This window comes from Galeopterus variegatus, unplaced genomic scaffold (genome assembly GCF_000696425.1).
Source record: "Galeopterus variegatus unplaced genomic scaffold, G_variegatus-3.0.2 Scaffold1738, whole genome shotgun sequence".
In the NCBI taxonomy this organism is placed as follows: Eukaryota; Metazoa; Chordata; class Mammalia; order Dermoptera; family Cynocephalidae; genus Galeopterus; species Galeopterus variegatus.
The window spans coordinates 121,888-149,366 of NW_007727849.1; the positions used below are offsets into that span (position 1 = coordinate 121,888).

The following is a 27,479-nucleotide window of genomic DNA, read 5'->3' on the forward strand; positions in this document are numbered from 1 at the left end:
AACAAAAAAAAAAAAAAAAAAAAAAAAAAAAAAAAAAAAAAATCCCAGAAATTATAAGATATATCGCCTCTACAATGAAAGTGAGCTTAAGAGCAACAATAATTACTGGGAAGCCTGTTTCTCACAATGCCCCACCTAATTGATATAAAATATTATTGTTTAATCAGTCTTTGCAAGTTCTAAAATTTTCTGTAGCTCTAACAAGAAAATTGGCTTTATGATCTTGACAGTGCATGCATGCTTTAACCACAACGTGGTCTCATCACACCTTCACATTCCCACATAAGTTAATTCTGAGTTCCCAGTGGCAGATCAAGCACCAGATAAGAAAGCAAAGTTGTCCGAAACAACACTAGCCTGGGACTTCCTACTAGAAGAGCTAGAAGAGAATGAAATGAGTTTAACCAGACCCCGAGAAGAGAGATTTTAAGCCATTCTTATAAAGAATGACGTAAATAAAATGATGTCTACAATGCTGAACCACTGAGAATTAAACAGCACAACTAATCTGAAAAGAGTCATCATAAAACAAAAAGCAATACCATTTATCCAAATAGTAGGGAAGAGTCAGATGGTTAGTCAAGAATATGCCTAAAAAGTGCAACTGTGAGGCTGCTCTTTTATCAGGGAGAGTGCCCAATCCTATATTCAGAACTCAGGTAAAACACTGTTCATGGAATCACAATGGGAAGACATATAACATGGAACAACATCTGGTTGTTCCAAATGTTATGTTCTTATCACTTTTCTATTCAAGCTCTTGTCCATGGTGACCAGCGGGCTTCAACATTCCTGTCATTGAGCCAACAGATAGGTTGGCTCAGGTCCTGGCTGAGAGCCTTAATATGATTCTTTCTGCCTCCCTGGGACTAAGACTGATATACATTTCACAGTTCTAGGTAGTAAATGATTGTATCTTTCTTTCAAGGGGTAAAGAGTCTCTCCCTGTCTCTGGTTTCATATGGTGTTTCATGGCGGAAAGAGTCCCTCCCTGCCTCTAGTTTCATACAGTGAGTTTAGGTCCAGTCCTCTAACTCCCATGGAGCACTGTTAGTTCTCATGACCCTAAAAAATACTAATTTCTCGCAACTCATGTCTGTTTCTAGACCAGAGCTCAGCAGGAACCAGGTTCTGGCTCACATATGGAGTTGTGCTTCTGTACCATTTCTGCCCATGAAGATATTTACCCTGTTTTAAGAGTATGGCTATGTCTTCATTTTCTCCTTTTAAATTTTATCTGTCCCTCCTATATGTTTGAAACCAGAAGGAGGAAGCTTAAAGGCTCAACACCACTTAAAAGTTCAAAATGTCTTTATGGAATTCATCTGATGGTTAAGGAATGCTATACTGTGCCAATCTGGGAGGACATGGGATATTAAGATAATGATTCTAACTTAGCTATTTTTCCAGAGAACTGCATGGTTCTATACAGTTACATAAAATTATATGACCATATACTTGTCACTCTAACACTCATTTTTACATGTTTAAAGCAAAAAGACTTAAAGCAGCAGTGTTTATCTCTAAAAATGGAATATTTAGAGTACTTAAATCATACAACAAAATAGCCTTATCATATAATGTTTTATTTTAAAAAGAAACGCTTAAATGGTGCACACCTAACCACATGTAATTAAACTCAACAATCAGAAATCTCCTTTCTGTGCAAAATGATTTCTATGTGAAATATACAATACACAACATACTACATTAAAATAAGTAATTTGCTAACCAGAAAGTAAGAAATATTCATGTAGCTTCTTTCTTGTACCCAGAATTAAAATAAAAATCATATTATGGAAGTAAAACATTGAAATTAATAAAGCTCGGTGGCCACATGAAGTTAACATAAAACTAACATAACTCTCTTAACAGAAAAACTTCTACCTGTGGTGGTTCACTTGGAGATCCCAGAGAGGAACAGTTTTCATTTTCATCCACCTTTATCTGCTCATAAGTTCGTTTCCTAGGCTTCTTATCACCATCTGAATTGAAAGAACATTTAAGTTTAAATAAAATAATACATTTTTTGTTTTTGTTTTTGGCGGCTGATGGGTACAAAAGAATACATTTTAATGAAGAGAGCATGATAAGAGATCAATATTATATACTTACACAGAGCTTGCTTAAGTTGTTCTAATACATCATTTTCATAAACAGACCTTTCTTCCCAAATAGATAACACTCTCCCAAGGTGCTTCTTACAACTTTCATCAGTTTCACTAAAGAAAAAAAATAAATTATTAGCAGTAAAATGGTACAGTGCTACTAAAAAGGTAATGGTGATTTAAAATACAATCATTCATTCATTCTCTGGAAAAAACTGTCCAAATGTTTACACCCTACTTCCCTTAAAGAGCTTATAAACATATTATTAAACAAAAAAATCACAAAAAGCTACAAAAATTTTAGTATTGGCTATGAGGAGTTTACAAAGAAGATGCTCCTAACCTAATGGGGGCTAAACATGAGGCTAAGGGAGAGTTCTAATAGGTGCCTTTAAATTTATTCAACAAATATTTGATTAAGGCACTATCTTTGACATGGACGTGCAGATGGAGCTTTATGGCAGCTGTTATTTACAAGTAACACAAAAGAGAACAAAGTGCTAAAGACAGGCATGAGAGAGAGACTAGCCCAGTTTAAAAGAGACCAGGAAGAATATTTGAGGAAGTGATAGTTAATCTGAGCTCTGAAGATTGGATACACAGGAAATGGGAAGCAGACTACTCTCAACCATTTCCTACCTCCTTCATCACTACCACTGTACTGTATACTGTGCCACTATCACCTCATGCCTGGATTTTTGTTAATAGTCCTCTCACTGACCTCCCAGTCTCTATTCTTTCACTCTATTCTCCACAAAGAATCCTATTAATGTAAATCAGATTATACTGCTCTCGATCCTCCAAGAGCTACCTACCAATCGTACTAAGAATAAAACTAAAATCCTTACCCTGGACCACAAAGCCCACATGTTCTGCTTCCTGGCATTCTCTAAGTCCACATTCCCTAATACCTTCTCCAATACAAATCTCCTTGCTGATCCTCAAACATGCCTAGCACATAGCATCTCATTGTTTCTGCCATGTATTCTCTTTGCCTGGAATTCTCTTCTCCTAGATAGTCAAATGGCTCATTTCATCCCTTCCATTAGTCTCTGTTCAAATGCTACCTCCCCAAAATAGTCGTTCTTCATCTCATCATATAACTGAGTAACCTCATACCCTTTAGTTCTTTCCCTGCTTTATATTTCTCCATAGTATGTCATCTGATAGTATAATATATACTCATTCATGTATCTATCTAGTTATTACCTTTTCATCCACTGAAATGTAAGCTCCATTAGAACAAAACTTTGTCTTGCTCACTATCATATCCTCAGGAACCAGTACATAATAGGCAGTCAATAAGTACTTTGTTGGATTATAGGGAGAGGCAACATATATAAAAGCCTTAAGGCAAAAAGAACTAAAACAGGTTCAGTTAGCTTAAACAGTAGACAAGACTGTGTGGAAGAAATGTGAGACAGGAATCTGGAGAGTAGGCAGTGCCATGAAGGAACATCTAAGTCTTGCTCAGGACTTTAAACTTGATCTCTAAGACAACTGAGAACCACTCAAAGGCAAGGGAGTGTTATGATCAGCTCTGTAACTCTGGCTACAGTTACCTAATGGTATTAAACAGTACTAGACATTATCGCAATTATACAGAAAACATATTATGATAACCAGTAGGGAAAGAAATCTAAGGAATTGAGGAAATATGTACTATACGGGATATGGGAAGTGAAGGCGAAAGAAAAGTTAAAGATGACACCTAATTTCTTGATGAGCATCTGCATAAATGGAGCTGTCATTCACTGAGAGAGTGAAACCTAAGGGAAGAGCAAGTCTAGTAGGAAGCAAAGTCATGAGTTCAATATCAGACACAATGAGTTTGAGATGTCTGGGATGCAAACAAACAGAAATGTCAATAAGCAACCGGACATACAGGTATGGAACAAAGAAAAAAAATCTGGACTGGAGTGTAAGATTAGTCATTAGGGCATGGATAATAACTAAATGTGTGCAGAGTATGAAATCACCCAGAGAACAAGTAAAGAATATGGCCCCAGAAGAAGGCCTAGGACTTAACTCTAAGAAACACCAACATCTGAAAAGATGGTAGAAGACAATACCTAAATTGAAGGGTAAATAATATTTATTTAAGAAAACAACATGTCGGGGCCGGCCCAGTGGCGCACTGCTACAGTGCGCCGCTTGGGAAGTGTGGCGGCGCTCCCGCCGAGGGTTCGGATCCCACATACAGACCGGTTCCCGCTCACTGGCTGAGCGAGGCGCGGGAGCAACGCCGAGGGTTGCGATCCCGTTGCTGGTCCCGGTCCGGTACGGGGGTGACACTGAGGGTTGCGATCCGTTGCCGGACACGGAAAAAGACCAAAAAAAAAAAAGAAAACAACATGTAGTGTTTCACACTGTAATTTTTTAAAAATGTGTCTACTGTGACTAAAACTGCAGGGCATTTTCATCCTTATATCATTCAACACAGATCATCATCATTCACCACTGAATTCTATAACTTAGACTGATTTAATAGACTACCCCAATAATGTCTGCCTAGTAATCTAACAAATACTTGTATATAATGTTTGCAAATAAGAATTTAAAAGGCCATAAACCAAAGTATAGACGTCTACCCTTGGAATTTTCTGCAGCAAAATTTTCAACAGGTTTCCGATTATCTTAAATAAATATTCTTTATTTCCAAAGCACTTAAAAATGTTATGACATATACCCAAACACTAGAAAGCCTTAAAATTATTATAGGCAATATGACAGGAAAAGATACTAAGTGTATCTAGAAATATTGGTTCCAAGACTGATAGCTTTAAAATTACACAAATTTTCAATTCAATACCTTCATTTATTCTTAGGGAGGTTCATTCCAATACAGCAGTTGCTTTTGGTCTCTTAAAGGAAAGCTGTAATTCAAGTACTCCAAATACCCGCACCTTAGCAACAGTTCAAAAACAATTTTCCTCCACACAAGCATTTAACACATTTACAAATCCCATTTAGAGGTAAATCTTTTCAAAGGAAAGCTTCAAAGAAATACAATCCTTGTTTTTTATTTTAATGGCTTATGGCAAATTTTAGCAAAAGGACATATGGTGCATTTAAAACAGATTACCTAATACCCAAAACAATTATCATACCTTGAAACATGCTTAAAAGCCTCCACTATAACCGGTGCAAAATCTTTTGTAAACTCCGGCCCCTTCCTTTTGCTGTTCTGAATGACATCATTGGCTAGGTAGAGAAAAGTAAGCTTCCTGTTTGGTTTGGCTGAAAAATAAAAAAAGATTTAAAAATCTACTTAAAATATCCTCACTTAACCTGGACAAACTTTCTCAATACCTGAATTAAGCAGTTTGAGAACTACAATAAACTTACTAATCTTTATGAATCATGTTCAATCCTTGTTTCTCATTCTACCACCAAACATATCAAGACACTGCTGCTAAACTCACCAGGATGACTACACTCTACGGCTTCTGGAGATCAATCATGAGAGGAAAAAAAGAAAATCCAAGAAGCAGAGGTAGGTCAATGATAGATCTTTCTGTCTCCTTGTAGTTTCACTAAGACACAAAGACGTCCTTGGTTCCTAGTCTTATCACCACTCCCAAACTAATCATTTTTATACACTGAAATCCTCATGTCTGTGTAAAAATGCATCTGTGTCTCTATCCAGTATTAAATTTTATCAAAAACCATTACACACCATATAAAATATAGCCATTTAAAATAAGATGGTGATTGGTCATGTTATTAAGATGGCACCCTAAATCCTAAATTGAATTTAGGATTGTTTTAATTACACATGTTGATTCAAAATCATTATTAAGCCATTGTAAAACAACAAAAGAGTACAAAATGTAAAACAGGTTGAAAGAGACTGCACTTCAATCAATTAGATATTTTTTGTTTATGTAATAAATATTTCCCAAACTAACAGATAAAATGTTAGGGAGACCAAACGGGCAAAGTTTAGATGTTTCACCCTTTGGATTACATGGCCTTAAATAACTGAGTTCATCTTGACAAAAATATTCCCTTACTCAGTATACTCTAAGAGCATAGTCATTCTTACAAGGAAGTAGAGAAGATTTTAAAAATTGTGGGCCAGAGTATATTTTTACTGGTTATCACGTTAAGTAGCATAGTAGTACTGAATATGACTCAAACAAGATTCATATACATGAGGAAAATTTAGTGTTGAACATAGTCCTTTATAGTGACTATTTTCATAATATAATTTTACTAGAATTAAACTTCTTGAATCATTCAATGTAGCACAATTATATTCAGAAGCATCATATCTTGTGGCATCCACAGTACAATGGTGTAGGGGACTTATGGTCAGGACCAAACCAGTACACTACTCATGTGGGCTAGTTTATTGGATTTAAGACAAAAATCTTGATCAGGCTGCATTTGTTCCTCTAGAATTAGATACTCAATTTATAAATTAAGCATTCAATATATTAAAAAGCCACTTTCGGGTTCACATCTTTCTTGAGAGTAAACTACAAATCCAACCTTCTCACAATAAACTATCAAATACTGAATCACAACTGATCAGACTTTAAAAACATGTGCCAATTCACTGTATAACCTGATTTGCCTGTCTAAAGTTGCTGCCCACCACTTTTCATGCTTTTGAAAGTCACTGGCATGGAATAAAGATAAGGAAGACAAAGCAATAAGAGAGACCAACTTCTGATTCTTCATGCTCCTTGGTTAGACTAAACCACAGTGTATAACTGGTTAAGATATCAGGACCATCTCCCCTGAAGAGGATAATAAGGGCAACTTTCCCAACCTTCAACCCTGTCTCTTATTTACCTACTTCCACCCTCTCAATCCCACACATAGAAATGACTGGTATTATTTACTCCAAGTTTTTGCCCTCTCAATATCAAATGAATTCAGAAACTCGAATTTTTATTTTTACCTAATTGGGAGACTGCCTGCAGTACTTTAACATGGGTACCTGAACCAATGGGTTCCTTTTCCTAGTAATGATAACATTTATTTAACTTTAACTGTGTGTTAAACACTAGTCTAAGCATTTTACGTATATTATCTAATTTAATCGGAATAATGTAAGAAACTTTCATTATCCCCATTTGGCAGGTTAAGCAAACAAATGTCAAAAAGGTTATCCGCCCACAGTGAAATAGCCAGGAAGGGATCAGCCAGGACTTAAACCCAAAAAGTCCAATTGCAAAGCTCTCCCACTTAACTAGAGTATGCCTCCTGTCATAAGTGAAAGAGGATGTTAACTTTTGAGGATATTAAACAGCAACTCAAATCAAAGCATTTTTGAATGTCAGCCAAAAGGTGGAAGCAACCCAAATGTCCATTGGTGAATGAATAGATAAAAAAATGTTTGTAAATAAAATAACAGAGCCATTAATTGTTATTAAAAGAAACATACAGATAAAACAGAAAGGTCAAACAAACCATTTCATAATCCCTTAAAGAAATACCTCTGTTGGAAACAATATAAGACTAACCAATGGGTCTGACCTAGTCAATTCCAACGTTTCTGTTGTTCACAGGGTCCCATCCAAAGACATCTATTTTGCAAATATTTCATTCATTTTAATTCATTTTAATTCATTTTTTGGCAGCTAGACAGTATGGGGATCCAAACCCTTGACCTTGCTATTAGAACCAACTGAGTTAACCAGCCAGCCACTCATTCCATTTAAATAACATTTAATGTCTGCTTATGTGCCAGGGACTATGCTGGGCACAGAACAAAACTAACCTTTCCATTCAATCAGGAGTTTGCAAGGTCCATACAAATTGGCACATGAAGGGCTGGCTGGTCAGCTCACTTGGTTAGAGCACGATGTTGACAACAACAAGGTAAAGGGTTCAGATCTCCTTACCAGCCAGCTGCCAAAAAAAAAAAAAGATACCAAAATTGGCACATGATTGGTTACATCACTAAAATGCTAGCTTTTTTCATTTATTTCTTCTCTCTACTAATATATCACAACAACACAGAAGCAATCATAAGTATTATACCCCCGTGTGTCTATATGTGCGTGTACTGCTATAATTATACCAATGAAATATTAAACAAATAAGCACCACTCAACATTTATGAAGTACCATTTTCATATAGCATCCCTCCCTAAACTAAATTTTAAGTTCCTGTAAGTAGTAAATATAGCCCTTGTCCTGGGGTCTAGTATATAAACAGTTACACCCTAAAAAAGAAAAAAAAAAATCTGGCTGGCTAATATATGAGAACATAATATTACCTGAAAAGTTGAGCATATCCCCCAAAAAGGGTATGGTAATACAAGTACAGTTTATCACACAAGTAAGAAATGGTTACATAATATCTCACAAACAACTGAAATAAAAGAAAGATCAATTACCAGGTTTCAAAAAGAAATCAGAGTCTGGGCTATTAGATAAACAAACAATATGAAACAATCTTGGCCAGTGAAAGGATTAAAGAAATGCTATTTAGTTTCTCTTGTTCATCACCAGTTCATAATCTAGTTTTACCTGTTCATAATTAGAAAGTAGTAGGAACATTATTTTCTTATCTTGTAGAGACCACATGCCTATTCATTTTGATATGATGCAGAATACCATATCTAAATTAATAACCCATTTTTACGAAGATTGAATTTACAAGTACAGTAGATGATAATGCTAAAATCTTATAATGTTATCTATAAGAACCATCTTTCCAAGAAAAGCCTTCCACATGTAAAGCAGCAGCAAGAAACTGAATAAGCAACTACACAGGGGTCTTTAAAAAGTTCATGGAAGGATTCATATCATCTTTCTTTTTTATTTTTTTTTATTACACATACATGTGGGGTACAATGTCGATTTTCTTCTTCTTCTTTTTTTTTTTTTTTTTGTCCTTTTTTGTGACTGGCTGCACCGCGCTCAGGCAGTGAGTGCATGGCACCGGTCATCCCTATATAGGATCCAAACCCGCGGTGGGAGCGCTGCTGCGCTCCCAGCGCCGCACTCTCCCGAGTGCACCACAGGCTTGGCCCACAATGTCGATTTTCTTCTTCTTCTTTTTTTTTTTTTTTCCTTTTTTGTGACTGGCTGCACCGCGCTCAGGCAGTGAGTGCATGGCACCGGTCATCCCTATATAGGATCCAAACCCGCGGTGGGAGCGCTGCTGCGCTCCCAGCGCCGCACTCTCCCGAGTGCACCACAGGCTTGGCCCACAATGTCGATTTTCAATAACTGTACAACATGTGGTGGTAAGATCAGTATAGATAGCATATTCATCATTACAATATCCAATCATTCTTCGTGTCCGTTGACCAATTCCTCATTAGCCCCCCTCCTTCTCCTCCTCTCCTCCCTTTTATCACCTCTGGTTTTCTAAAAGTTCAATGTATTACTGTGATTGCTGTTTCTTTCTTTCTTTCACTCTCTCTCTCTTTATTGTTTGTTTATTTATGGATTCAGCTCCCAGTTATAAGTGAGAGCATGCAATATTTCTCTTTCTGTACCTGGGTTGTTTCACTTAGAATAATTTTCTCCAGGCTCATCCACGTTGCTGCAAATGGTAGAATTTCATTCTTTTTTAGGGCTGAGTAGTATTCCATTGTGTATATGTACCATAATTTCCTTATCCAGTCATCCATCGATGGATGTTTAGGTTGGTTCCATCACCTAACTATTGAAAATAAAGCTTCAATAAACACAGGAGTGCAGTTATACCTTTGACCTGATGTTTTCCAATCCTCTAGATAGATCCCAAGTAATGGGATTGCTGAACCATATGGAAGTTCTGTCTGTAGTTGTTTAAAGAACCTCCATACTGTTCTCCATAATGGCTGTACTAACTTACATTCCCACCAACACTGCAGGAGGAGTCCTCTCTCTCCACATCCTTGCCAGAATTTGTTATTCACTGTCTTTTCTACAATAACCAGTCTGATTGGGGTGAGGTGACATCTCAAAGTGGTTTTGATTTGTATTTCCCTGATGACTAGCGTGTTGAGCATTTTTTTTCATAAAACTGTTGGCCGCCTGTATGTCTTCCTTTGAGAAATGTCTATTCAGTTCCTTTGCCCATTTTTTAAAGGATTATTTGGTTTTTCTACCGTAATGTTGTCTGAACTCTTTGTATATTCTGGATATTCATTCCTTGTCAGATGCATATTTTTTAAATATTTTCTCCCATTCTGTAGGATGTCTTTTCACTCTATTGTTTCCTTTGCTGTGTAGAAGGCTTTTAGTTTGATACAATCCCATCTGGTTATTTTTTCTTTTGTTGCCTGTGCTTTGGGGGTTATTCATAAAGTCATTGTCCAGTCCTAAATCCTGGTGCATTTCCCCTATGTTTTCTTCTTGGAGTTTTAAAGTTTCAGGCCTTATATTTAGGTCTCTAATCCATTTTGAGTCGATTTTGGTATATGGTAAGAGGTACAGATCAAGTTTCATTCTACAAATGGATATCCAGTTTTCCCAGCACCACTTATTGAAGAGGCAGTCTTTTCCCAGTGTATGTTCTTGGTGCCTTTGTCAAAGATCAGTTGGCTGTAAATACATGAGTTGATTTCTGAGTTCTCTATTCTGTTCCATTTGTCCACATGTCTTTTTTTTATGCCAATACCATGCTGTTTTTGTTACTACAGATTTGTAATACAGTTTGAAGTCAGGAAGTATTATGCCTCTGGCTTTACTTTTTTTGCTCAGGAACTAGAAATTAATAACAAATGAAATCTTGGACAGCACACAAATGCTTGGAAATTAGACAACATGCTTCTGAATGACATATGGGTAAAAGAAGAAATCAAACAGGAAATCAAAAATTTTTCAAAATTAATGATAATAATAATACCTCATACCAAAACCTATGGGATACTGCAAAAGCAGTACTAAGAGGAAAGTTTATTGCAATAAATGCTTACATCAAGAGAATAGAAAGATTTCAAATAAACAACCTAACTTTACAACTCAAGGAACTAGAAAAACAAGAACAATACAATCCAAAAGTTAGTAGGCATAAAGACATAATTAAAATCAGAGAACTAAATGAAATAGAGACCAAAAATACAATACAAAAGATCAATGAAACAAAAAGTTGGTTTTTTGAGAAAATAAACAAAATAGACAAACCACTAGCCAGGCTTACTAAAAAAAGAAGAGAAAAGACCCAAATAACAAAACTCAGAAACAAAAAAGCGGATATCACAACTGATACCACAGAAATACAAAGAATCATTAGAGATTACTATGAACAACTATACACCCACAAATTTGAAAATCTGGAGGAAATGGATAAATTTCTAGACACATACAAACTACCATGGTTGAGCCAAGAAGACAAAGAAAAATTGAACTGACCAATAACAAGCAAAAATGTTGAAGCAGTAATCAGAAATCTTCCAAAAAAGAAAAGCCTAGGACCAGATGGCTTCACTCCTGAATTCTACCAAACCTTTAAAGAGGAATTAATACCAGTTCTTTCCAAACTACTCCAAAAAATTGAAACAGAAACCATTCCCCCAAACTCGTTCTATGAAGCCAGCATCACCCTGATACCAAAACCGGACAAAGATACAACAAAAAAAGAAAACTACAGGCCAATAGCCTGTAGATTCTAACAAGATCTTTCCTTCTGTCCATGGCACTATGGAGGAGACATGTTCATGTGGAAAAATAAGTAGTTGTAAGGCAGAAACTGCTTTAATGTAGTAATTTTCTTTGCCACAGAAAGTATATAATGAACAGTTCGTTTTTGAATGGATTCTGTCCTAGACAGGACAAAAAGTTCAGTCAGACACAGCTGGCTGCTTCTCAATAGCTGAGATGGGAGAAAAATGAATAGAGCTGATGTATTCCCGTACCACTGCCAGGACACCTCAGATTTTTGGCAGCCCACCCCTTCGAAGAGTTCAGGTTCACATTTCAAATTACCCATACAATTGATCCTGTCTCTTCTCGCTTAAAATCCTTCAAAGATTTTCTATTGTTCTCCAGATAACATTTTAAATCTTTAATACAAACCAAAGGCCTCACAAAGTCTATCTCCATCCTCTACACTACTCTTCACATCAAACACTAATATTTCCCCAACTTCCCCAACTCCTACTGCATTAGTCCATTTTCATGTTACTATAACAGAATAACTGAAACTGGTTAATCTGTAAAGGACAGAATTTTATTTGGCTTATGATTCTGGGACAGTTGCATCTGAATGGGCCTCAAGCTGCTTCTACTCATGGCAGAAAGCAGTAGGTAGCTGGCAGGTAAAAGCAGATCACATGGCGAGAGGAAGCAAGAGAGAGAGTGGAGGTACCAGGGTCTTTTAAACAACTAGCTCTCACGGGAATAAATAAAACGACTCACTACCCCCACCTCCCAGGGAGAGCATTAATACACTCGTGAGGGATCTGCCCCCATGACTCAAACAGCTCCCAACACTGCCACATTGGGGATCAGTTTAGGGGGGACGACATGTCCAAACTCTATCACCTACCATCCTTCAGCCCTCAGTTAAATGGGCTCCTCTAGTTTTCCCTGACCAACTAGCCCCCATAGGTTACACAGCTCTGGTATGCTCTGTAGCACTCCATACTTTTCCTGTGGCACGCTTATCCTAATACAATTGTTTTTACTTAATGTAGTGCTTGCCAACTAAACTAAATTCCACTGAAAGCAATGTCTCATCTACCAATCTACAGAATCAAGCCCAACAGCTGGTTCATAACTTGCTTAGTATTTACTGAATGAGTAAATTTCAGCCTACATCTGTGGCTTTACTTACTTAGTTTCTGGTCATTAACATCACCAGCATAGCTCAGTGGGTAACACATGTAAACCCCAACAACTTCAAATTCTGATTATGAAAGACAAATTTTCTTAGAGCTGTAGCTACTCTTGAATATTTTCAATGTACTGAGTCCACTACTTTCATTTTCCCTCTTCCACTCTAGAGTTCTTACAAATCAATGACCTACAGAAAAATGGGCAAGACATGTAAATAGGAAGTTCAAAAAACCCCCACAGTGTTAAATAATTAAAACCAACTACCATTTTCTACCTACTAGATTGACCAAGATGAAAAGTCTGACACTAACTAAAGTTTTCAAGAATGAGTAAGATTACTATGTTTAGATAAGTTCAGACATCTGAAAAATGGTTTAAGAATAAATTAGTACATCCTCATAGAATAATTCAGCAATATCTATAAAAAATGTAAATGCAACCATTTAAATAGTAATTTGTTCAAGAAAGCATCTTAGTCTCTTGCCAAGATAGCATAGTACAGTGATAGGACCATAGTACTTGTTGCTAGGCTGCTTCTATTTGAATCCCAGTTCTTTAACTTATTTCTTATGTGACCTTAGGCAAGTTCCTTCCTCATCTGTAAAACGAAAATAATAGGACCTATTTCATAGGGTTAAGATTAAATATGCAGGCATAAGTATAAGTATTACATAAGTTTTAGCTGCTCATGATTGTTTTCCTAAGTAAAAATGTAAATGCAAAATTTCTATTTTTCAGTGTGATCTTAAAGGGCCAAAAAAAAAAAAAAAGTAAATGTACATACCTCTTCGACTCTGCAAATATCACTTCTAGGAATTTATCCATGGATATACTCTCACAAATGCACAAAGAAGTCACTAAGGACATTCATGACAAGATGGAGATGACTAAACAAATAATGGCACATGCATACAATCCATACAGTAGTATTCAGAAATGAAAAAGAGCTTTACATACTGATATGGAAAGATATCTAAGACATAGTGTTAAGTTACACACACCCAAACAGTAAACAATAGATAGCTGTACCTTTGGGGGAGATCAAGAAAGATTCTGAAAGATCAAAGAATGAAGTCATAAAGGAGAAACACATGAGTTACATATTAAATGATTAACTTGAGTGAATATGCTGAAAAGAGCTTCTGCATTGTGCTGAGCTGGTATTCCACCAATAAACTTTGTGCTGCCGGTGCATTTATCCAGGAGAAATTTATCATTTCATTGCTGGATACACGCACACGCACGCATGCACACACCCAGACAAAGGAACACCTTTCCCATCCTAAAAGGCCAAAAAGAAAATTCAAGTTCCTGAATTTTCATAAATGAAATAATTTTGAAAACCTTGATTTCAGTATGTATATGCAACAAATAAATTCTACAAATCCTGAAAAGAATAAACTTCATCATGGACCATTATAAAATACAATGTCAACTAGAAGAGTTCTGAAACAATACACATCATACCCATTTATTCTTGCTTCTAGAACAGGATTGAGACTAAAACTTGTTTGCTCTTTTAAGAATGATATTGAAAATATAATATTGACTACAGTTTCCATGACCTGAGTACTGTTCTAAAAGTTTATCATGTATCTCATTTAACTTTCAAAAAACCCTACAAGGTAAGTAACCCCTATTTTATCAATTAAACAACAATTATTAAAGTAATTAAATGCACTCAAAGAAATGCACTCAAATCAATTAGCACTCTCAAAACCCATACTATGGTCCCTAAAAAACATTTCACCAGTAATAGCAGGAAATACACAAAAATCACCTAGCACATCTTGTCATGTTAGAAAGAAAGCTATTTAAAAACTATCCAGAGGACACAAGCAACGCTCTGAAAGGCTGTGACTGCCCTAAGAGGATCAAAAAGAATACTGTTATGACAATGTGGTCTGAAACACAAACATATAAAAATCCATGAGCTCATACTGACACCTTAAAAAAATAAATAAATAAAAAGAGGTTGCCAAAAAGGTATAAGGGGGAAAAAGTACTTATCCTGTTTTTCCTGTATGAACTGTATTTCAAAGTAACCAATGGTAGATGAAGTAAAGTTCCTAGAGGACAGATGCTCAAACTTGAGGGTACTTTAGAATCACCTAGAAGCATGTTAAACACAGATTACTGGCTCCTACCCATATAGTTTCTTTCTGGGGTAGGACTTAAGAATTTGCATTTCCAACAAGTTCTCAGGTAATATTGATACTGCCAGTCTGGGAATCACACTTTTGTGAACTACTGTTACAGAAGAATTCTGGATAATAAATGCAGAAATAATGAAAGAATTAGACATTCACAATTTTGCAGCAAGCAACCATTATCTGTAGCTGCTAAAAATCACTGGGTGAGAGGTGATGGAGATCTTTATAATGGATGATTCACACTTATAACAACTGATCAGTCTTATCCTTAAACATAAAACAACTAGATATTATCGGTCTCCTATCGTGACACAACATGAAGTGCACAACACAGCCAGAGAAGTTTTCCTTGGGAATAACACCATGAAGATGGAATCAGCCAAATGCATAACTAGAGAAATTCTACAGTCCATGTGACACAGACTCCCCCCAAAATAAACTGTATGAAAAGAAGAGGGGAAGAGGGAATGTAACTCAACAGACCTGTTAACCAAAAGTCATGTGTGGCAGGCTGGCCCGTGGTTCACTCGGTAGAGTGCGGTGCTGATAACACCAAGGCCACGGGTTCGGATCCTATATAGGGATGGCCGGTTTGCTCACTGGCTGAGTGTGGTGCTGACAACACCAAGCCAAGGGTTGAGATCCCCTTACTGGTCATCTTTAAAAAAAAAAAAAAAAAAAAGTCGTGTGGAAATTGTTGGATGCCATTTTGAACAATAAGTACACAGAGACATTTTTTAGGAAATCTGGGATACTGAACATGAACTGGGTTTAAAATAATCCAGGGTCACAGTTAATTTCATAGGGTGTGATAGAGCCCTGATGATTGATTATATTAAAATTTTTAGTTTATGTATTATAAATACACACTGATGTATTATGGTTAAAATGGCTTAATGTTTGGTGTTTGCTTTAAGTAACCAGGACAAAAAGGAGGTGGCGGGGTGATTAAGACAGATGAAAACATAAAGATATAATATTAATAATGTCAAAGAAGGATGATGGGTTCATGGAAGTTCAGTATCTTGTTATCATTACTTTTATGTATAATTTTAAAAGTTCATCATAAAAAGTTAATTAAAATACTAAAATAAAAGTTGAACACAGATAGTGAAATATCCCTTCATCTCTTTCTCCTCATCACAGATAAATATGGGTTAATAATTTAGTGTGTGCGTCCTTTTGGAGGCATTTTACATACATATGCAAACATTATATACTTATATACACAGATATAAACATATATACATAGGATTTTTTCATAAATGAGATCATGCTACGTGTTTTACAAACAACCTTCACGCTTCATATATCCAGGACATTTTTGTATTGATCAGCAAATATGTTACCAAACTCTTTTAACAGCTTCATTCCTTTTAATAGCTACTTACTCACATAATATGTAGGTTGTTTCAAATATTTAATTTTTTTTTTTTTTTTGACAGGGAAGGGGATCGTAACCCCTGGCTCGGTGTTGTCTGCACCACGCTCAGCCAGTGAGCGCACTGGCCATCCCTATATAGGATCCGAACCCGCGGCCTCAGCGCTATCAGCACCGCACTCTCCCAAGTGAGCCATGGGGCTGGCCCTAAATATTTAATACTTTTTATCTTTGTAAACCTTTGCAAGTATTTCTATAGGATAGATTTTGAGAGGCAGATGTGATGGGTTAAAAGTTATGCGGTTTAAATTTTGACAGACCTTGTCAAGTTGTCTACCAAAAAAACTGTTGGAACTTCCATCAAGTGAGAATGCTCATTTCCCTGCATCATCAACTTGATACTATTAATATTTAAAATGTTTGCCAATCTTTTAGTAGTAAATGACAATGTTTTTACCTGCAATGGCCTGATTACCAGTGATCCTGATTTCTTAGTCTTTTCTTTTGTGAACTGTCTGTTCATATTACGTTGCCCATTTTCTACTGAGATATTTACTTATCAATTTATAAGACTGCTTTATATGTTATATTAGCTTTTCCCTGTTTTAGATATTGCAAATATTTTCTCTGAATCTGTTGCTTAAAACTGAAATCTGATATTTTACACATTCAGAGATCTTTTAATTTTCTGTAGCCAAAACTATTTCCTACATAAATCCTGGCCTATATCTTATTTAGAAAGTCCTTTTACAATCTAAGATTAGAAATAATTATAAATGTATAACATATATTTTTCTTTCATGCTTCCACAATTGATTTTTTTAATGTTATATCTTTTATTCAACTGTAATTAGTTTTATATATGGTATTAGGCAGGATTTTAAAAATCATTTGTTAATATTCTATCCCTTTTCCCATGGCTGTAAAGTGCCTAATTTACCGTATGCCTATATAAAATGGGTCTCCTCCTAAATTTCTATTATGTTCCATTCATATATATTCTTATTCCTGTACCAACATCATACTGCTATAATTAAAACAACTTTACAGACTGCCTAGCTACCTAAAAAAGCACATGATTTCCATTATTGTTTTCCCTTCATTTACTTTTCCCAAGGATCTTTAGAATTAAATTTCTTGTTAAAAAACAATTCCCTTGTAGATTTCTGAGTTTACAGATTAATTTGATGACAATTCATTTCTTTACAGTGCACTTTTACTTGGCAACTTTACATACTACTGCACTATTTTAAATTTTACAACAAATGTATATTTTTAAACTTATTTTTTAATTGAAACATAATTGATTATAATATTTATGGGGTACAGAGTTGACAGTATTTGTGTACAAAATGTGATGATAAATAACAAATGTATATTTTAAACAAAAAAAAGTGAAAATGAATGTTCAACATAATTATATTAAAATAAACCCACTAAAAATACTAATACAACATGCTAACCAGAAAGTATTCTGTAATACCAAAGACAAGAAAATACTAATAGAAAATAGTAGCCTAAGCATTATTCTAAATAATACATCCCAATCCCAATATAAACAACAATCTGTAGGGGACTTCTGCTTCTGGGAAGATAGAGCAGACATACTTTTCCCTATTCCTGCTGCTAAGTGTAACTACAAATCCTGGACACCATATATAAAACAAATATAAGAAAGAAAATGGCAGACTGCCTAGAAACCTTGGGACCCAAGGCATAACATGGGGGTGAGTTCCCTGAGTTGTCTCTTTGCCTCACATACCCCAGGGTTTGGAGTTGAAGAACCCAGAAATTCTAACAGGCGCTGATATTAGAAGCTGCAACAAAAGCCTTCCCTCTCTCTAACAAAAGGGAAAGGGGAGCCTAGCAAGACAGAAAACTTTTAGACAATAACAGCCGTGCTCCAGCCAAACACCACAGAAAAAAAACTGTGGCCCCACTCACATCAGCAAAGGCTAAATGGGAAGCCTAGACTTTCACCCTTGAAAGATTGTAATGTGGAGCACAACACCGCCGCCTGGGTGGTGTCCAAGAAGGCAAAATAGGGAGCCTAAACTTCTACCCCAACCTAGCAGTAAGAAGCAACTCCACACCAGGGGTATGTCACAGGAGACCTAGTGGAATGTTAGTACTTTCACCATGGCCCAGCAGTAATGGGGCCACGTACTCCCTTCTCTCTTCCCCCTCCCCGTGGTGTCAGTGGAGGCCTAGTGTACAGTCAGAAGTCCCACTCGCACCAAACAGTAACAAAGAGTGCCTCCCTCCTTCCCTGCCTGAATGGGGCAGTGTTAAAAAAAATCCAGAGTCGGGGCCGGCCTGTGGCTCACTCGGGAGAGTGTGGTGCTGATAACACCAAGGCCACGGGTTCGGATCCCATATAGGGATGGCAGGTTTGCTCACTGGGTGAGCGTGGTGCTGACAACACCAAGTCAAGGGTTAAGATCCCCTTACTGGTCATCTTTAAAAAAATAAAATAAAATCCAGAGTCTCAAAACATAATCCAAAAAAAATCTATGGATCAATCAAAAAATCACTCATCATGTTAAGAACGAGGAAGATCTCAAATTGAATGAAAAAAGACAATGAATAGATGGAAACACCAAGAAGACAGAGATGTTAGGAGCATCTGTCAAGGACTTTAAAGCAGCCATCATAACAATCCTTCAATTGGCATGTGAAAATATGGTGAATACAACATATCAAAATCTGTGTAAAACAGCTGAAGCAGGTCTGAGAAAGAAATTTTTAACATTAAATGCATACATTAGAAAAAGCCAACAGTTTCAAGTCAATAATCCATGCTCTCACCTCAAGAACCGAGAGAAAGAACAACAAAATAAACTCAACCAAGCAGAAGAAAGGAAATAATAAAGGTAAGAAAAGAAATCAATGAAACTGAAAACATAAAAATTGAAATTCAAAAAAAAAAAGATATCAATGAAACAAAAAGCTGGTTCTTTGAAAAGATCAATAGACCAATACAACTGAAAAACCTCTAGAAAGAATGACAAAATAAAAAGAGAAGACACAAATTATCAATAAGGAATGAAACAGGGATATGTCACTACAGATCCTAAAGACATTGGAAGGATAATAAGGGAATACTATGAACAACTCTAGACATATAACTTGACAACTTAGACAAAATGGACCACTTCCTCAAAAAACACAAGCTATCATAACTCATCCAACATGAAATAGTTGAATAGCCCTATAATAATTTAAGAAAAGTGAACTTACAATTTTAAAACTCTCCCCCAAATAATATATCCAGGTCAGGATCATTTCCACAAGAGACTTATACCAAATGTTTAAAGAATTCTTAAAATTCTACACAATCTCTTTCAGAAAATAGAAAAGGAAACACATCCTAATTCATTTTATGAAAAAGATATTGCTATTCTAATATCAAAATCAAACAGTTCCAAAAAAAGGAAAACTACAGACCAATGGCTCTTATTACTATAGATGAAACTATCCTAACAAAATATTAGTAAATAAAATTCAGCAACATAGGGCCGGCCCGGTGGCGCACTGCTACAGTGCGCCGCTTGGGAAGCGCGGCAGCGCTCCCGCCGAGGGTTCAGATCCCACATACAGACCGGCCGCTCACTGGCTGAGCGAGGAGCGGGGGCAACACCGAGGGTTGCGATCACGTTGCCAGTCCCGGTCCGGTACAGGCGCGACACTAAGGGTTGCGATCCGTTGCCGGTCACGAAAAAAGACAAAAAAAAAATTCAGCAACATATAAAAAGAATTATATAGCAAAGATAAGTGGAATTTATTCCAAGGATAAAGCTGGTTTAAGATTAGAACATCGGGCCGGCCCGTGGCTCAGTCGGGAGAGTGTGGTGCTGATAACACGAAGGCCGTGGGTTCGGATCCCATATAGGGATGGCCGGTTAGCTCACTTGGAGAGCATGGTGCTGACAACACCAAGTCAAGGGTTAAGATCCCCTTACCAGTCATCTTTTATTTTTTTTTAATTTTTATTTTTTATTTTTTGTCTTTTTCCGTGTCCGGCAACGGATCACAACCCTCAGTGTTGCCCCCGTACCGGACCGGGGACCGGCAACGGGATCGCAACCCTCGGCGTTGCCCCCGCGCCTCGATCAGCCAGTGAGCAGGAACCGGTCTGTATGTGGGATCCGAACCCTCGGGCGGAAGCGCCGCCGCGCTTCCCAAGCGGCGCACTTATCCAGTGCGCCACCGGGCCGGCCCACCAGTCATCTTTAAAAAAAAAAAAAGATTAGAACATCAATTGATGTAATATATCATATTAAAAATGGCTAAGGAAAACAAATTGTATGATCATATAAACTGGCAAAGAAGCTTCTGACAAAATTCAACAACCATTCATGATAAAATCTCTCGGAAATCAGGTATAGAGGGGAACATCCTCAACTTGATAAAGAGAACCTTATGGGGGGGAAAAAAAACCCTACACCTAACATTATATCTATGGGAGAACAGTTGAATGCTTTCCCCCTATAAGATCAGGAACAAGGCAAGGATGTCCACTCACATCACTTTTCTTCAGTACAGCACTAGAAATTCCAGCAAATACATTAAAGGCAAAAAAAAAAAAAAAAAAGGAAGACAGACACATAGATCAGAAATGAAGAAATAAAACTGTCTCTATTTGCAGATGACGTAATTATTTACATAGAAAAAACCAAGGAAGGGCCAGTCTGTGGCTTACTTGGGAGAGTATGTTGCTGGTAAGACCAAGGCCACGGGTTCGGATCCCTATATAGGGACAGCCAGTTAGCTCACTTGGGAGAGCGTGGTGCTGACAACACCAAGTAAAGGGTTAAGATCCCCTTATTGGTCGTAGTTTTTTTTTTTTTTGGTCCTTTTTGAGACCGGCCACACCGAGCTCAGCCAGTGAACGCTGTGAGCGCACCGGTCATCCCTATATAGGATCCGAACCCGTGGCGAGAGTGCTGCTGCGCTCCCAGCGCCGCATCCTCCCGAGTGCGCCACGGGCTCGGCCTTTTTTTTTCTTTTTTCTTTTTTTTTTTAAGGAAGAAAAAAAAATACCAAGGAATCTATGGAAAACAGACAAACAAAAAACTCCTATAACTAATGAATATTTATCAAGGTCACACACTTGTTTGTGATTTTTTATATTTAAAAAATATTTAAAAATCAATTGTATTTCTGGGCTGGCCCGGTGGCGCACTGCTACAGTGTGCCACTTGGGAGCGCGGCGGCGCTCCCGCCGAGGGTTCAGATCCCACATACAGACCGGCCGCTCACTGACTGAGTGAGGTGCGGGCGCAACATCGAGGGTTGCGATCCCACTGCCGGTCCTGGTCTGGTACGGGCGCGACACTGAGGGTTGCGATCCGTTGCCGGTCACGAAAAAAAGACAAAAAGGGGAAAAAAAAAAATCAATTGTATTTCAATATATTAGGATCGAACATGTAGGCAGCAAAATTTTAAATACAATATAATTTTAAATTGCTCAAAAAAACTGAAAAACATGTAAATCTAATAAAACATGTATAGGACTTGTATGCTAAAAGCTACATAATGCTGATGAAAAACATCAAAGATCTAAATAAATGCAGAGATATACCATGTTCTTGCAAGACTCAACAAAATAAAGATGTCAATTCTCCCTAAACTGACATACAGGATTAAAACAACTCTTATCGAAATTCCTGCAAGATTTTTTTATAGGTATAGACAAGATTACTCTAAAATTTACATGGAAAGGCAAATGGATTAGAATAACTAAAACAATTTTTAAAAAGAATATAGTGAGAGGAATCAGTCTACCTGATTTCAAGACATTATACAGCTACAGTAATCAAGACTGTATGGTATAGGAAGAGTGACTGATACATGGATTAATGGAATAAAATAGAGAACCCAGAAATAGACCCACACAGATACAACCAAGTCATTTTTGACAAAGGTGCAAAAGCAATTTAATGAAAAAAAGACAGCCCCTTCAACAAATGGTGCTGGAGCAACTAAACATCCACAGGCAAAAAAAATTAACCTTGACCTAAACTTCACATCTTATTCAAAAATTAACTCAAAATGGATCAAAGAACTAAACGTTAAGAGCTAAAAGTATAAAACTCTTAGAAGAAAACACAGGAAAAAAGCTTCATGACATTGGCTTTGGTAATGATATCTGGCTAAGACACCAAAAGCACAGGCCATAACAAAAAAAGATAAACTGGACTTTAACAAAATTAAAAACTTTAGAGTATCAAAGGGCATTATTAACAAAGTGAAAAGCCTACCCGCAGAATGGGAGAAAATCAAACATGATTTGCAAATCACATTTTTTTTTTTTTTTGTCTTTTGTCTTTTTCCGTGTCCGGCAACGGATCGCAACCCTCAGTGTTGCCCCCGTACCGGACCGGGGACCGGCAACGGGATCGCAACCCTCGGTGTTGCTCCCGCGCCTCGCTCAGCCAGCGAGCGGGAACCGGTCTGTATGTGGGATCCGAACCCTCAGGCGGGAGCGCCGCCGCGCTTCCCAAGTGGCGCACTTATCCAGTGTGCCACCGGGCCGGCCCAAATCACATATTTTCTAAGAGATTAATAGCCAGAATATAGTTTTTAAAGAACTCCTTTTGCAACTCAACAACAAAAAACAACCCAATTCAAAAATGGGCAAAGGACTTGAGTAGACATTTCTCCAAAGAAGAAATACAAATGGTCAATAAGCACATGAAACAAAGCTCAATGTCACTAGTTATTAGGGTATGCAAATCAGAACTAAAATCAGATACAAGTTCACACCCATTAGGAAGGCTATTATCAAAAACAAAAACAGAAAACAACAAGTGTTAGCAAGAATGTAGAGAAATGGGAACCTACGTGCATTGCTGGCTGGAATGTAAAATGATGCAGCTGCTATGGAAAACATCCAGTACAGCAGTTCATCAAAAAATTAACATACACAAGGCCGGCCTGTGGCTCACTCGGTAGAATGCAGTGCTGATAACACCAAGGCCACAGGTTCGGATCCTATATAGGGATGGCTGGTTGGCTCACTGGCTGAGCGTGGTGCTGACAACACCAAGCCAAGGGTTCAGATCCCCTTACAGGTCATATTTTTTTTAAAAAAAGAATACTTAAAAAAAAAAAAAAATTAACATACACAATTACCATACAATTCAACAATTCCACTTCTGAGGCTGTACTCCTAAAGGATTGAAAGCAAGGACTCAAATAGATATTTGTACACCCACATCCATAGCATCATTATTCGCAATAGCCAAAAAGTTAAAGCAACGCAAGTTGTCCAATGACAAATGAATGGATAAATAAAACATGGTATGTACATACAATGGACTACTACTCAGCCTTAAAAAGGACAGAAATTCCAACACATGCTATAATACAGATGAACCTTGATGATGTCACACAAAGCCAAGTAAGCCCATCTCAAAAGAACAAACTGTACAATTCAACTTATATGAGACATCTAGAGTAGACAAATTCATATAGACAGAAAGTAGAAGTGGTTGGTAGAGGGAAAAATGAGGGTTAATGTTTAATGGATAGAGTTTCAGTGTGAGAAAATGAAAAAAATTCAGGAGATGAATGGTGATGATGGTTGCAAAACAATATGATTGTACTTAATGCCAATGCACTGAACACTTAAATGGTGAATTTCATATTACATATTTTTTACCACAATAAAATGAAAAAAAGTCATGTATTCAAGGGTCATGATTGAACAAAATTAGTAATTTGTACTGCTTCAATGACCACATAAGTCAGTTTTTTTTTTAATTGCTAGTGTGTGGTGTGAAAAATACAATGATTAGTAATATAGTTTGATGTGTCTTAATTAATGATCATCTGCTACCATTTTTACCCACCTTTGTTTTTGCACTGTGAAGATATATATCAACATCATGAAAAGGGACAAAAAAGCCTTAGTAGCATTATGAAAATAATTATGACCTTGTGAACCCAAACACCCTTAAAAGGGTCTTGGTGATCCACTGCGGTCCACTGACACTTTAAGGACCACTTTTCTAAGAATGGATGAGAAGAATGGAACAATATGACAGAAAAGGGTGGAAATTATTCAGGTCTTTCTCAACCAGGAAAATATTTATATAAGCAGGGTTCATCATTTGGCTCAAGATGTCAGAAGTTCCTAAATATATTTTTAAAAGAAACAGCAAAACATTCTGTAATACCACTTCTAACTCTAAAAGCCTCAAAATTTACATAACTTTCCAACTTTCATTCAAGAACTCTTTCAACACATATTTACTGAGGTGTCTACTATATGCTAGCTTCTGAGGGAATAAAGGAATAGGCTTAGCCCTCCAGTAATAAGAAACTTAACACAGAACTATTGAAATATGATGTGATAAATGTTATAATAGCACTAAAAAGTACTAGGGAGATGACACCATGGAAAATGCCAGAGTAGGGAGAACTAGTGAATTTGAAGATAAGACAATTGATTGAGTTTGTAGAGTAGAAAGAAAATGCAGAAAAATGAACACAATCTAAGAGACCTGCAGAATACCAACTAACTGACAAACATATGCATTATAGAAGTCACAGAAGGAGAAGAGACAGAGAAGGATGAAGAAAGAATATATGAAGAATAAAGACTGAAAATGCCAAAACTTGAGGAAAGACATATATCTACAGATCCAAGAAGCTTAATGAACTCCAAGATGGATAAATTCAGAGACCCACACTGAAACACACTGTAATCTGACTTTAAATGATAAAGACAAAGACAGAATCTTGAAAACAGCAAAAAATGGGCCGGCCCGGTGGCGCACTGCTACAGTGCGCCGCTTGGGAAGTGCGGCTGCGCTCCCGCCGAGGGTTTGGATCCCACATACAGACCAGCCGCTCACTGGCTGAGCGAGGTGCGGGCGCAGCACCGAGGGTTGCGATCCCGATGCGGGTCCGGTACGGGCGCGACACTGAGGGTTGCGATCCGTTGCCGGTCACGAAAAAAGACAAAAAGGAAAAAAAAAAAAAAACAGCAAAAAATGAAGTGACTGTTGTATACAAGGGAGCCTCATTAAAATTAACAGCCAATTTGTCATCAGAAACTATGGAGGCCAGAAGATAGTGAGACAACATATTTAAAGTCCTGAAAGAAAAAAAACTGTCAACTGAGAATTTTATATCTGGCAAAAACTGTTCTTCAAAACTGAAGGAGAGGGGCCGGCCCGGTGGCGCACTGCTACAGTGCGCCGCTTGGGAAGCGCGGAGGCGCTCCCGCTGAGGGTTCGGATCCCACATACAGACCGGTTCCCGCTCACTGGCTGAGCGAGGCGCGGGGGCAACACCGAGGGTTGCGATCCCGTTGCCGGTCCCGGTCCGGTACGGGGGCGACACTGAGGGTTGCGATCCCGTTGCCGGACACGGAAAAAGACAAAAAAAAAAAAAAACTGAAGGAGAAATTAAGATATTTCAAGCTAAACAAAAGCTGAAGAAGTCTGTCACTAGTAGACCTGGCCTACAAGAATTACTAAAGGGAGTCCTTGAGGCTGAAATAAAAGGACACTAGATAGTAATTACGAGCCTAAGAAATAATGAACACCAGTAAAGGCAACTGCATAAGTAAATATAAAGTCGATATTACTGTATTTGGGGGCTATAACTTCTCAGTTCTTTTCCCAATAAGATTTAAAAATCAAATGCATAAATTTATTGACTGGTACACAACATAAAGACAGGATGAAGCTCTACAGGAACAGAGTTTTTGTATGCTATTGAAAATTAGGTAGTATCAACTAAAACTAGACTGTTACAAATTTAGGATGTTAATTGGAATTTTTAAAAAAGAACCCCATCTCAAAAAACAGGATTGGGGAACATGAATGGGTGAACATATAATTCTTCCCAGAGAAACTACAAAACTGCAGAGACAAATTATCACGAAAGCTCAGAGGCTAGGGAATGGAGCAGAAATAGAAAAAAGAAAGAGTACATAAAAGCATATGACACATTAAAGTGCAAGGTATTTACACCATTTTTTAAAATTGAGATAAAACTCTCATAAGGTAAAATTAACCATGTTAAAGTATACAATTCAGTGGCATTTAATGCATTTGTAAGGTTGTATAAGTATCGCCTCTATCTAGTTCCAAAGCATTTTCAGTACCTCCCAAGAAAACCCCGTACCCATTAAACCCCATCCCCCTCCATTCATCTTCTCCCTCCAGCCCCTGGAAACCACTTCCTGTCTTGCTGATTACCTATTCTAAACATTTAATGTAAATGAAATCATACAATATGTGATCTTTTACGTCTGGCTTCTTTTACTTTGCATAATACTTTTAAGGTTCATCCACACTGTTAGTGTGTATCAGTACTTCATTCCTTTTTATGGCTGAATAACATTCCATTATATGGATATACCACTTTTGTTTATCCATTCATCCACTGATTGACACATGGCTTGTTTCCACTTTTTGACTACTATGAATAGTCCTGCTATGAACATTCTTGTGAAGTATTTGTTTGAATATCTGTTTTCAATCCTTTTGGATATATACCTAAGAGCAGAATTACTGGGTCATATGGTAATTCTATGTTAACATTAGTAAGGAGAACAACTGCTAGGTGAATGAGGAGGCACAGAAGATCAGCTGGGAGGCTACTGCAAAAGTGCTAGTGAAAGATGAGAACCTGGCGTGAAAAAGGAGAAGCAAGAGAGATGTTACCAAAAACAACAATAAAAAAGCTGAAGGTGAGTCATGTAATGAAGAGAGGGGTTGAGACAATCTTGAGGTTCTGACCTCAGGTAACTGGTGGATAGTAATGCCTTTCACTGAAATAGGAAAGACAGAAAAACCAACAGGAAAGAGGGATGGAAGTGAGCAAAGATAACCTAACAGGGTTGCTTTGTGCATGCTGAGTTTGAGATGCTCAGGAAATATCATTTAGCCACTGAAACTGGGGCTATAGAAGAGGATTATTAAGTAATCGGCATATTGATGATAGAAAGTAAAATAATACCATCTAAAGCATCAAATTAGAAACAGAGGACTCTAACAGAGGGTTAGAGTGTCATGCTGCTAACTCCAAGGTCCAAGGTTTGATCCCTATACAGGCCAGCCTCCAAAAAACAAAGAAACATAT

At 37.3% G+C, this 27,479-nt stretch overlaps 1 protein-coding gene across 2 annotated transcripts in view; it reads right to left on the reverse strand.

Annotated features, from left to right (window-relative positions):
- The window catches only part of RPRD1A (regulation of nuclear pre-mRNA domain containing 1A), an 85,709-nt gene that overhangs the window by 47,279 nt on the left and 10,951 nt on the right, over positions 1-27,479 (reverse strand). For both annotated transcript variants that reach the window (XM_008578668.1, XM_008578667.1), the window contains exons 2-4: positions 5,219-5,348; positions 2,116-2,222; positions 1,888-1,985 (exon numbers count right to left, since the gene is read on the reverse strand). In XM_008578668.1, the coding sequence (XP_008576890.1) occupies positions 1,888-1,985; positions 2,116-2,222; positions 5,219-5,348 (335 nt within the window). The remainder of the gene's footprint in view (positions 1-1,887; positions 1,986-2,115; positions 2,223-5,218; positions 5,349-27,479) is intronic.